The sequence below is a fragment of the Delphinapterus leucas genome, chromosome 11 (genome assembly GCF_059928025.1).
Source record: "Delphinapterus leucas isolate spDelLeu-1000000601 "Yukka" chromosome 11, BTC_Dleu_Yukka2, whole genome shotgun sequence".
Classification (NCBI taxonomy): domain Eukaryota; kingdom Metazoa; phylum Chordata; class Mammalia; order Artiodactyla; family Monodontidae; genus Delphinapterus; species Delphinapterus leucas.
The window spans coordinates 51,559,796-51,573,235 of record NC_143139.1 but is presented as its reverse complement, the minus strand read 5'-3'; the positions used below and the strand labels follow the sequence as shown (position 1 = coordinate 51,573,235).

Genomic DNA, 13,440 nt, shown 5'->3' with positions numbered 1-13,440 from the left:
TATGTCTGTGAATCTGTTTCTGTTCTGTAAATAAGTTCATTTGTATCGTTTTTTTAGATTCCACATATAAGTGATATCATATGATACTCATCTTTGTCTGACTTATTTCACTTAATATAATAATCTCTAGGTCCATCCATGTTGCTGCAAATGGCATTATTTCATTCTTTTTTATGGCTGACTAATATTCCATTGTATATATGTGCCACATCTTCTTTATCCATTCATCTCTCAGTGGACATTTAGGTTGCTTCCATGTCTTGGCTATCATAAATAGTGTTTCTGTGAACATTGGGGTGCATGTATCTTTTCTAATTATAGTTCTGTCCAGATATATGCCCAGGAGTGGGATAGCAGGATCATGCGGTAACTCTATTATTAGTTTTTTGAGGAACCTCCATACTGTTTTCCATAGTGGTTGCGCCAATTTACATTCCCACCAACAGTGTAGGAGGGTTCCCTTTTCTCCACGCCCTCTCCAGCATTTATTGTTTGTAGATTTTGTGACGATGGCCATTCTGACAGGTGTGAGGTAATACCTCATTGAAGTTTTGATTTGCGTTTCTCTAATAATTAATGATATTGAGCATCTTTTCATGTGCCTGTTGGCCGTCTGTATGTCTTCTTTGGAGAAATGTCTAGATCTTATGCCCATTTTTTTATTGGGTTGTTTTCTTTTTGTATTAAGCTGTATGAGCTGTTTGTTCTTTGTATCTTTAATAGCATCTTTGTGTGATTATTTCATTTGGTACAGTAATGCTATGAGCTAGAAAAGGTTGATGTTATTCTCACCATTTTACAGATGAGAAAAATGAGATGGAATGTTTAAGTAACTTGCTTATGGTTATACAGCAAGTCCATGCTGGAACTTTACAAAACTTTATTTCCACTTGGTACTCTGGATGGCTTCTGCACTTTTCTTTGATAATGTAATGTGTTAGGTCACTTATCCATGTATAAAACCCATTGAAGACATGTCTCTGAGTGAAAATTTATGCAATTCTTATTCCATTGATGACCATGTTTCGAAAAAAGTATTATTCATTTATAAGAAGAGCAGCTTTGTGGACTGCCTCAGAAGTACAGGATAAAACTTGTACATTATTTTTTATAAGCTGTCTTTAAATAATTTCAAAGTCTGTGAACTTGAATAACATGTTCATTGATTTTCTGATGCACGTTTATACAAACAAGATAAATTTACATGAATTATAGTTTAAAAAAATTTGCCTATTTTGTTTCCTAATTTATTCTATCCATTCTAATTCACTAAGAAAAATCTAAGTTATTTCTGTCTACATCTGAAAAATTAACTAAAGAACTAGGATTGTAGTTTAGGAAATACAAGGCAAGATTGCTCTTTCCCCACTTTTCTTCCCCCAAAACACACACATATATATACACAAATACTCATATACCCAGTTTCAACTATCCAGGGATTTTATGTGTAGTTATTGCTTCAATTTTTCTATATGTGGGTATATAGTTTTTATTTAGGGAAATGCAGTTATAATTATCTTTGCATACTGTTAAACTTTGAATCATGCCTTACTATAGTTTTCCAGTTTCTCAAAATGGAGTTGTTCCTTCCTTTATTTTATGCTATGTTTTTATACTATTTATGTTTTTCTTTTTTTTCTTTTTTCTGATGGTTTAATGAGTCAGGCACTAACAATGTTTTTCGCTCCCTATCTTTGCCAGTAGCTCCAGGAAGTACTTTTCTTTCAATCTAGCTGTTGTCTCGCCCTGAGCTTTCAGATGAAATGAAGACAGAAAAGTACCTCCCTACGTTACAGATTCTTTTCCTATAAATCACTGTATGTGGGGACAAGACAGGAAGGTAAATGGAATGAGAGAAGTCAATTTTGTACACTCTTCAAAATAATATATGAGTTATTTAGATATAACAAAAGCTTAAGTCACTATTCAGAAATCTAGTTCATTTCATAATGGTTTCATTATACTGGAAAGCTTACTTTTTTATGGATTTAAAATGAGGTGAAGGGCAATTCAGCTCTTTTAAATTCAAGTTAAATGTACTTTGTTAAAGGTTAAGAAACATTTGCTAGAATTATGAGCAATTTCCAGCTAGTGTTCCATAAAAAGAAAGCTTGAAGTTAAGTTCATGTTACTCTCCCTAGTAGAATTCCATAGTGACTGGAATGGTTTATGAGTAACTATCATGTGGATAGGGAAAGGGTTGGAAAAATAGGATTTGAATAGAAAGTAAGGATGGAAAACTCCATCTCTCCCTCCCCCTTCTCCTCCCCCTCCCTGCTTTCACATCTGCCCACCTCCAACACACACACACACACACACACACACACAAAAACAAAACAAACAAAAAAAACCCCCACTATACCAGAAGGGGAAAAGCTTATGTTGAAAGTCTCCTTTAGTGGTAAATGGAACAGTATAGTTGAGTAAATTGTGTGTGGCATTGAACTGGAATTTCTTCAGTGAAAGGGCTTATGTTCTTAAAGAGCTGAAAAAGGGCTTAAATTTTCTAGTAGCCTGGAATAAAACTGCACAGGAGGCGCATGTGAAATGCAGCATGTGTTAATAGTTTTGCAGCAGAGTCCCATTTGAAATGTAGCAACACAGCTGGAGCAGTGACTCATCACACTAACATCTACTGTTAACAGTCAGACTCTCTCTAGTAAAGCCTGCACTTTCTCACATTATAAGGAGCTTCTTAGGCTGCTGTGATAGTATGATACGTTCCCCAAACTTGGTCAGGCCCACTTGAACTTAACACTGTTGAATACCTGCCATATACTAGGCATTTTTCTGCATTTAGTTCTTACACCTGTTTGGTTTTATTTTCCCCATTTTATAGGTGATGAATTTGAGGTCACACATCTGGGCTAATATTCAACTGGTTCCACCACTTGCTTTTAGCCTGTGCTTGTTTTGATTGTTTGATAAAAATGAAGATACAAAGAAATTTCAAGGTAGAAGGAAAGACATTTAAGATAGCTCATGTCAGGTGGCCTCAATTTTCTCAGAAAAGTAGGGAGAGAATTCAAAAAAAAAGTGGTAAAAATTTGGAACACAGCTACTTGAGAAAATGTAATGGGGGGTTAATAGTGAAAATAAAGGGACATTCCAATTTTAATAACTAGAATCCAGCCCATGAATCCAGCTGCTGCCCTACTTTGCAGATGTTGCATGGCCTGATGGTTTCCTGAATACTGGCTACATCTTCCTGTCAGGATTCCAAGGGACTTCCCCAAGGATAACAACCAGCCTGAAGCTGAGTTTTTCTTAATGATCTACCATGATGGATCTATTTACTTTTGGTTCAGCCCCCCCTAGACTGGAATGGTCTTCAATTGTCAACTTAAATATTTACTATGACAAAGGCAAATTTTTTAAGGAATTGAGGTGTGTGTGTCTGTGTGTCTGTGTGTTCCATTTGTTCCAATTATGCTGAGTAAAATAACCAGATTCGAGTGACCAAAACAAAATATTAAAACTTTATTTTCTTATAATTATTTAACTTTATTCTTTTCTAAAAGTTTGAGTATTGCCATTTTAAATCCATTTGTATACTGTCTGTTTTTCACAAGACAATTATCCTCTCAGTTTCTTCATCTATAAAATGTGTTGTTGTGAAGATTAAAGGAGTTCATATATATAAAGCACTTAGAACCATGCCTGGCAAGAGGCAAGTGCTATGTAAGTATTAGCTCTTGATTATTATTATTATTACCATTATTATTATCATCACCCTCATTAGTGAACCTGTGTAAAATGAGCTATTAATTCAGTGCAAGGCCTTATTAGTAAATGTACAGAAAATAAAAACTATCCTATGTGGTTCTTGAAAGTCTTAAAATTATCAGGAGCTGATCACACATGGATAACATTGAGCTTTATCAGCTAACAAGGAAAAAAGTTCCCACTGAAGCTGTAAAAGCCCTATTTCCTTCTCTTTTCAGCTCCAGAAATCTATCTGGTGAAATGTTACAGCTTAATTCCCATTTTCATCATGCTTTTGTCTTATTCAAAGTCTCTCCACAACCTGTCTCACAAAGTTCAGACATGCATCTGATCAACAAACAAATATTTAGTGATTATTACATGCCAGGGACTAGAGGTATAAATACGACTAAGGCATGGCCTTGCAATTGTGGAGTTTACTTGCTAGTGGACAAACAGGCACATAAACAGATAATTACAGAACACAGCAGAAAATGCAATGATGGAAGTGCATACAAGGTGCTATGGGAACAGAGATGAAGGACACTAGAGTTCAACCCGGAAGTTTCAGATAGGGCTTCCTGGAGGAAAGGATGCCAAGGCTTAAAGAATTTCAAGCAGAAACTTAAGTGTCTTCTCTGGGATCCCAGGGCTTCCTTATTTGGTCCTTTTTAACCCTCCAGCCATTTCTCCATTCCTCCCAACATACCTTACCTCCCCACTCCTATTGGACCAGTCTCATAATTATGTCCTTGAAAATTCCAGTTTTGATCCTATCTCTAATTCCTCGTCTCATATGGCATTCTCTATCAGATATTCTCTGCCTGGTAAAGTGTGTTCTCCTCTCCTCCATGAAAACAGGCCCTACTTTGATGCAGTCATATACATTCCTATTACTTATGAAAGCATATCAAACAGTCATATTCAGATAGACTTTAATGTTATTTTTCCACACTTTGTAACTGTTTATTGTGTTTTTCTTATCACTCCAACAAAACTATAAGCACCTTAAGGAAAAAAGTAGTTCATAAGTTTATTTTGTTTCACAACACCTGGCAAAGGGTCAGCCAGAGCAAAGTACAAGATGTCAAAAATACTTACTGAATTAAATTGTTTCACCAATGCCTTTTCTGGTTTATCTGATGTTCAACAAATTCATTTTATGAAAGTTTAGAAGTTCAAATAACCAGAGGAGAGAACATTCTTACTTCTGTCAGTTAATTTACTAACTGAAAGTCAGTAGTATTATATGAGAAATAAACTAGCTTGGTAGAATTTGTGAATGTAAAGAAAATGTGAACCATGGAATAAATTACACATTTGGTTTATAAAGCAGCCTGTGAATAAGGTTCTTGTACTTGGTAAGCAGTAAAAAAAGCAGTATATTGTTGAGAGGGAGTGTATTTAGGGTAGAGTACAAGTTTGAATGGTCTTTTTTGTAAGGAAGTATTATATATACATATATATATCAGTCAAGTAAATGATGAGAATTATACATATATGTGAGTGCTGCACGCATGCACACACACACAGAGTGTCAATAAGATAACAGAAATAGCAGTTGGGAAAACAACCTTTTCATAGCGCTAATGATGGGCATTTTTAAACTCAGCACTTCCTTCTTATTTCTTTTTATTTCTTATCTGTTTCCCTCCCACTGTTATTTCTCACATTGTTCCTCTATGTAGTCTTTTCCACCTCACTCCCTCCTCTCTAACAAACAAACACTCCACACACTTTCTCATTCACACTCACACACACACACACACACACACACATACACACACGCACCTCAATTGTTTCCTACACTTTGTGTTCAAGTACGAAACCAGCTATCTCCAGAGGGTGTCTGATGGTGCTGCCATTAATACACTAGACTACTGAGTGGTTTTCAAACTTTTGCTCACGAACCCCTAAAAGAATTTTGAAAACAAAACAGAGAGACTCTGTGCCAGTTACCAATTTATTTATTGCCTCTCACCTCTAAATCCATCTTCCTTGCCTGCTCTGCTAAAATGGATCTGGGACCTTTAAATATTTTTTTCTTTGTCAGCTAACATGATATTAAACCTTGTCAGTAGAGGGCACAGGAGAAGGATTGCAGGAGAAAGAGGTTCTTCCTTCCTATTTTCAGTATGCTTTCTCAACAGGCTCCTGCAGAGCCCGTGGCTTTTCCAGCATCTGGCTCACGCAGTGCATGCAGATTCTCTATTTGCAGGCCCTTGCAACGTGGGCGGCTTCCCCAGCACCCAACTCCTTAGCATGCGCAGCCTCTCCAGCCCCCAGCCCTTTTCACTGCTTCTCAGGTGACAGGCTCCTGGCTTCTCTGGAGCGAGGTGCAGCCTTCAGGGTACAGGAGTGAGCAGCACCTGGTGGTCAGCAGCCTTCCCTGGCACTTCCCTCAGGTAGTTTTGTAGTGGAGCACTCCCAGGGAGACACCTCCCAGCAAAGAGCTTTCCCCAGCACCCCAGAGGGGAGGTTTCTAGCAAATTCCAGAAGGCAGATTTCCAGAAATTTACAACATCATGGCCCCAGTGACTCCTGTGCCATCAGCCCCAGAAAGCCTGGGCGGGGGGCGGGTTGCAGGGAAAGCTCTTCCTTGGGCTCTATCTCAGCCCTAGAGGCCATGATAGCTTCCTATATTTGCTATCTTTGTCTTCTTTAGAATTTCTATTTACTTCTTACTAGCCAATCCCTCATCACCATAATCCTCTGTCACACACAGTAATTCTCTACATTAAACTTTCCTGTTCAAATTACTGTGTGGTTTCTGTATCCATATTGGGTGCTGACTGATACACCCTTCCTCATACATTTTAAAGTGACAGCTAAAATTTCTTATCAAAAATTTAAATAATTGAAAAAAGATAAATTACCTGGTGTTCTGTATATAGACATGCTTAAAATATATTTCTGTCAAAATCTTAGAGTGACATATCTAGATCAGTTAATGAATGGGAGAAGTCCACCATATAACCTAATTTGCAAAGGCAGTCCTCACCGTCCTGTCTATCAAGTAAATCAGACTTATTTCCTGTACACACACACACACACACACACAAAGACTTTCATTTAAAATTTTTGAATAAATATGTTGATACATGTTTTCATGACACACATCTCACTTAAGACTGGTAGGAAATGGATAGACGGACAACAGATGGAGAGACAGATAAGCAGACAGCTGGCAGGCAGACTGAGCCTTTCCAAGATGAAATACTGTTTCAATACTTTTTTACCAGTTCAATATTTCTCAGTTTTTTTTTTTTTTTTGGCCTTGCTTTCATGGGTCTCTCCTTCAGAAGTAATGCCTTCCTGAACTGTCCTTTTGCTTGATGCCTTGAAGATTTTATCCTGTGACAACAAGTCATAGTAATATTTGGGATGGGTGGAAGGTATGATATCTTTTGTGAAGTGGGAGAAGGGCGACTATGACAGAGGAGATTGGAAGGAAGAGGTGGCTGACTACAGACTCTCTCAGACACAGACAGCAGTTTCAGGAAAGTGTATTGTATAGCGGTTGAGGACCAGAAAATTGCTTCCCTCAAAACTGTCCATGCCCTGTGGCCCCATGCCCTGTGGCCACCCAGGGCACAAGTTCTCCAGTACTAAGAAAGCAGCACCAGGACAAAGAATACTGTATTCTACAATTAAGGCCAAAGCAGGGATATTGTTCCCCCTAGAAATGACAAGAAACCAAGTATGGAGAAGCACACTTATTTTTTTAAATATAGAATAAAAAATATTAAACTATATTCCTTAAAAACTTAGAAAACAAAAGCTTTCCTTACAAGAATGCTAAAGTTTCCTTTAGAGTCAATATCACATCAAATATGAAATCCTGAACCCCAGCAGCACCTATGTTTGGATAAGGGTCTTGCTTTTACTATTTGTGACTCAAGATGTCACATGGGTTAAATCCTTCATTTACAGTGGTTCTGTTTCTTATTTAAAACAGTAAGTTTTCCTTAGATCCACTACTTTACTGAATCACATAATAGGGAAAGAAATGAAGAATCTTAAACAAAAAGCAAAGGAGATGTGGCCAATTTTTACCATTTGGGATATTAACAAGTTTAACATGGCTCAGCAACTATCTTAAGTGTTATATCAACTATTATGACACAAACTAAAGGTGTTGAAATATAAAGACGTGTGTTTTCTGAGAGGAAATGGGTGACAATTTGAAGGGCTGGTTTTTTTAACAGAAAGAATAAATACGTAAGAATTCAGAACAGATTCGCAACCAACGCTAATGTGCAATAAGGTTTATGCAAGTTAAGAAAGGTTTTAAACTTAAAAAAATTTTTTTTCAAGGAAACTACTGTTTCCTGTTATTTCTGGGAAATCTGTAAATGCTAGTGTTTTCAAAAGGAAACATTTGTGGAGAGTTGTTAAGTATGTTTTACTTGCTACACATATCAGATTCTTGTTTGTTCATTTCCCCTAAGAAGTCTGTAATTCTGTTTTAAATAAATGACACTTACTCTCAATTAAGGTTTCTTTCTTTTTATTCCCCCAAATCAGCATCCCTATGGGAAGTACAGGGCTTCTAGGATTTTCTCCACCTACATAAATAAATTTTTAGTAAAGAGCTTTCTTTCTTGATTAAGATCCATAATCTCCAGAATACACTGTCTGAATTAACTATTCTGTTGAAAAAGTCTATGTACTGGCCTGTTTTATAGTAAACTATTGGGATCTATAAAACAAAGATTCTGGATTAATGCAAAACTCAGAGTATGTAATTTACTTATATATGCATAAGTATCTATTATATTTCCCATTTTATTTTCAATACAGCTATTGCCCTTCATTGCAGAAGTATGAATAATCAACTTGGTGGATACTATTCAATCTGAAAGATGTACACAGAGAACTTCCATCATGGTCAAATAAATAAATTTAGGGCCATCACTTGATGACAGAAAAATCAATAAATACATAGACATTTCTACGTTCACCAAAATCTCTTTTATAGCTCTGCTAAGCACCATGGTTACTAAGATGAACAAGTTAACGTTAGGTATTTTAAAGATCCAAACAATGAGAAATCAGCCAGTCTACCAAACTGGTAGTTTATCATGAAAGTCAATAATTACTTTTGTTTTGGTGGTGGTAGGGAAATAGAAAAATTAGAAAAAAGAAAATTTAGTAATGGAAAGATTCTAATGTGAACAGACAATACCAAGTTTGTTGCCATCTGTGATTTGTCCATATCCATAGGTTTTTAACATACTTACTTGAACAATGGAGTTCCACAAACAACACATTTATATATTCCAGGATCTTTGTGATGTGTATATTCTCCTTCGAAGGCACTGATACACAATAAACAGAGCATAAAAAAATTTAATTAAACAAGTTAGCATTATTTCTTATAGAACTTATTTGCTTAAAATACATTTTTCTAAGAAAACTTTCAAGGGCTTTTTGTCCTAAAATGAGAACAGACCAAACATATGGAAATCTGAACATTACTAATACATTTCAAATCTGTATAATAAAATGTGCATATAACAACTCCAAACTAGTGTGGGTTAAATTTTTTAAAAAATCAGGCCATCTAGTTATGTAATGCTTAGAAAACTTTTTTCCTATTAAAAAAAAAAAAAAAGCCTGTAGTTCAGATTCACAGAAAAAAAACATTATTACATAAGATTTCTGCTACTCTACAGTGTCCAAGAGTATATACCAGAAAATGCAGAAGGGTCCAACACTTCCAGTGGAAGGAGTCTTATTTTTTGGTTTGAAAAGGAATATTGCAGCTTTAAGGGAATATTTTTCTAAGTTAACAATCTTAAAGGCTAGGAGGTCATTCAGCTAATACAAATCAGCTGTGCTAGCCCAACAAAAAGTCTGTGCTCTGCAGCTTGTTTTTATTATCCTTTCACCCTCTTTATGAGGTCCAATTTTTTTATAAACAGAATTTTTAAGAATGACCTAATCTCTAGTTGTTTGTGTGCATTAAATCATTTTGCTAGTCATGTACACAACAGGACGGGTAGGTGACTTGGACCAAGACCGAAGTCCATCGCTAACTCATCGTGCAGTAAAGGTGTACGTTGTCAGAGATTCAGCATTTGGTGAATTCAGTAAACAGTATATACTGTGACAGGAAGACAGTGTTGCCTATTAACAAAGACCCCACGTGTGGTAAAGAGCTCTTTCAGTTCATGAATGAAAACAAGAAGTTACATCATTAATAAATTTGGATCAGAGGTAAGTTACAGCCTTATGCCAAGCTCCATGGTATAAATTAGACAACAAAATGGTTGGACTTTGGCAAGTTACCTTTGAGCTGGAATCAGCTGAGAGAGACTTTATTCACTACAAACAGTCTTGGAAGTGAACAAACTCTTTTTTCAGGACGTAGGGCAAACTTCCAAGGACCAAAGCCATGTGAGGGCAGTTATTGAAAATTTTTGACATTCCAACCACAAATGAGCCAATAAATACTTTCTCCACATGTGCTTCAAAAAGAAATTGGAGTGGGGTAGAAAGGAACTAAATTATGCTACCTTCTTTTTGCAGCCAGAACGTCTATACTTACAATGGCCACCTTCAAATTTTCAGTATCCTGGCAAAGTGCCATGTCCCTCATGGTTTTGCTTACTCTGATGTCTTCCCAAAAAATGTACCTAAATCGCTATTACTTCCACACATTTTGTAGTAAACTAGAAACAGGCCCTTAACAAAAGCCTTGTGACTTTACAAAAGATAGAGTGTTCATTAAATGGGAGAAAGAATAAATAAAACTTAGTCTTAATCTAAGCAATACCATTTTCAACCTTTTCAAGGATACTAATTTGTAGACTTTAGCAAATAAGTATAGAATCCTTTAAATTAAGTGGCAAGGAAGAGGATTCAAAGGTGGGGCGGGGGGATAAGGAGGATGAAGAAAACTAGCTCTTGCTTAATGGCGTTTTCGTAAGCTCGCCTTACCTTTCGGTCCCTTTCTCCTGAGTGACATGGTACTGCTGGGGTGTCAGCCGCTTCCTCAGTTCCTGCTGGGAAAAGACCACCTTACAGCTCTTTTTATCCCTACATGACCCTGGAAAGAGAGAGGATGTGGGAGAAGGAGGACTTTTAGCTTGAATCCTAAGTAACTGCTTTGGCTGGCCATCACAGCACAGCTTCTGCAGTCACTTGTCAATGACCAGGTCAGTCCCTAACACACTAGACAAACTTACCTGAACTGCAGCTGCCTATTTCTCTCAGTTTAAAAAGAATGGGACTCAAGATTCAGGTGATTCCACTGGAGCACTGACAGTGTGCTATAGCCAAAGCTGCTGGCAGGCAACAGTAAAAACCCATTGAACATTCACAAGGTGGGAATACATCCTTTACGTCTCCCAGTACCTTGAATTTCTTTTTTTTTTCAAATGAATTCAAAAAGCATAACTCTATTTATAAGCATTTATGCTGTATATATAAGAGGATGGGCATATTATATTAAACAATAACTCTCCATTCGTTTATTAGAATAGCCCGAAACCTTCCTCATTCAATTTCCAACCTGGGTGATTTAAATACTATCCTATTTGTTTATTGAACCCTAAAGATGTATCTTTCCACAGCTAGGAATTCTCTGTGATTCTGTCAGAGGCTTCACTAGGTTCTGAAGAGTCCTTAAAAACAAATATCTCTTGCAAGACTGTATCTTACCACGCTTAAACGGGCAGCAAGAAACATTTAATAGACTGCAGGAGAAGGCATTTACACTAATGCAGATTCAAGAAGTTCCAAAGAAAGAGTGAGAAAAATAGGGAGGGAGGAAAGACAAAGAAAAGCAAAAGTGAATGTGATTTTATTTAGAGACCTACATTTTTCTTTTTATAAAATATACTTAGAAAGACTTCACTGGCTAAATATATTTGAATGGTAAAATAATTTTAATTAGATTCTAATAACAATGTTAGCTTTTACTTCAACTTATACAGACCGCAATAAAATGTCCAGACAATACCCGCTTATATGGGGTATTTTGTCTTACCTGAACAAATGACTGAAAAGAAATACAGTCGGCCCTCTGTATCCACAGATTCCACATCTATGGATTCAACCAAACACGATGGAAAATATTCCCCCCCCAAATTCCAGAAAGTTCCAAAAAGCAAACCTTGAATTTGCCATGCTAAGGCAACTATTTACATAGCATTTACATTGTGTTAGGTATTATAAGTAATCTAGAGATGATTTAAAGTATAAGGGAGGATGTGCATAGGTTATATGTAAATACTACGCCATTTTATATAAGGGCCCTGAGCATCCTCAGATTTTGGTATCTGCAGGGGGTCAGGAACCAATCCCCCATGAGTACCACGGGATGATCAATAACTCCAGACACGGCAACCCTTACTCACTGCAGTAAAATTGCTTTTCTTTGCTTTTCCATCACAGTGCGAAAGAGGCACGCAGATGTCACCACATGCAAAAATTTCCTACCATGTTACGAAATTACTGAAAGAAAGCTTGCTTAGTTCCCCAAATATTAAACTCAATTTGTTTTGAAACATAAAAGAAATATGATTTAGGAATAGAAATGCTTTCTACTTCTTTTACTTTTAAGGCACCTAATGTCATAGTATACGAGATCACTGAAATTAAAACAGGAGAAACTTAAGTAACCACTGACTCTGATTGTGGGATTGAAGCAGGATATCAGCTTCCAGAATCAGGGCCACCAAGATAGAGTGGTTGATTCTCTATGAGAAAATATGGAGGCAGCAAAAGAGCAAACCAGAGCCGAACAGCAAAACACACCTTTGAGTAGGCCTGTTGGTTGTCAAATAGCGCCTCTTCTGACCTTCCACAAAGGATGTTAGCCCTGCTCTGGCCTGAAAAGATCCACAGGAACAGCTGGCAAATCACACTAATGGCATGTTGGTCTCTCATCTCACTGAACCCCATATTACACTAGGCTTTATGCAAATACCTACTACTTAACACTTTTAATATTTTCTAAGAGATAGAAATGTTTCCCTGAGAAATGTTTGTCCTGTCAGAACAAGCCTCTCCACAAATTGAATGCAGAACTGGCTGTGATAGGTGAGTCTCTGCTCAATTTGCTATGGACATCTTAAAAAGTAACTTTTTGTTTTTATTGCTTTGTATGTTGAAAGGGTTGTATCTTTGTGGATTTTATCCCCCCAAATTCATTAATTGTAAATCTAACATGACAAAATAACTTGGTTAAAATTATTCTTTCCAATGGCATAGATAATTAAAATCTATACAATTAGAATTAAACAATTCTGTCTAAAATATTTTTGTTAATATACGTTCATTCATACAAAAAGGCCAATTGTGTTCCCAAAGTTGAGAGAACTAAGCTACCCATCTGTATGTCATTTAGTACAAGAGAAGCAACTGCAGGTTTAAATTACATGGTATTGGATTGCAATTTCCTAACATTGGATGCTTTTCTGCTTTTTTACCTTGAGTCATTTACTAAGGAGTGTTCATAAAAAGTAGCTTAAAGCACAGATGCTTGCAAATCGTTTAGGCAAAGATGTTTCTCTCTTTTTCATTCTCCCTCTCTCAAAAATCTCTCTTTTCTGAAGAAAAAGAATAAAACTGTTGGTCAGTATTGACGAACCATGTCAAGGATTTGTACAAGGAAAAAAGGTAAAATTGAAAACATCTGATTGAAGTAAATAAGACAAACATAAAAGCTTCACTGGTGAATGAAGGGTATTGAAAAAACTTTATTTCATAGATTAGAAATTACTT

The 13,440-nt window shown here is 36.5% G+C and overlaps 1 protein-coding gene across 4 annotated transcripts in view; it reads right to left on the bottom strand.

Moving 5' to 3' along the window:
* MSRB3 (methionine sulfoxide reductase B3) overlaps positions 1–13,440 on the bottom strand; it is a 196,780-nt gene that overhangs the window by 109,532 nt on the left and 73,808 nt on the right. For all 4 annotated transcript variants that reach the window (XM_022571612.2, XM_089920971.1, XM_089920970.1 and 1 more), the window contains 2 exons: positions 10,651–10,759; positions 8,949–9,026 (listed from right to left, as the gene is read on the bottom strand). In XM_022571612.2, coding sequence (XP_022427320.1) covers positions 8,949–9,026; positions 10,651–10,759 — 187 coding nt within the window. The remainder of the gene's footprint in view (positions 1–8,948; positions 9,027–10,650; positions 10,760–13,440) is intronic.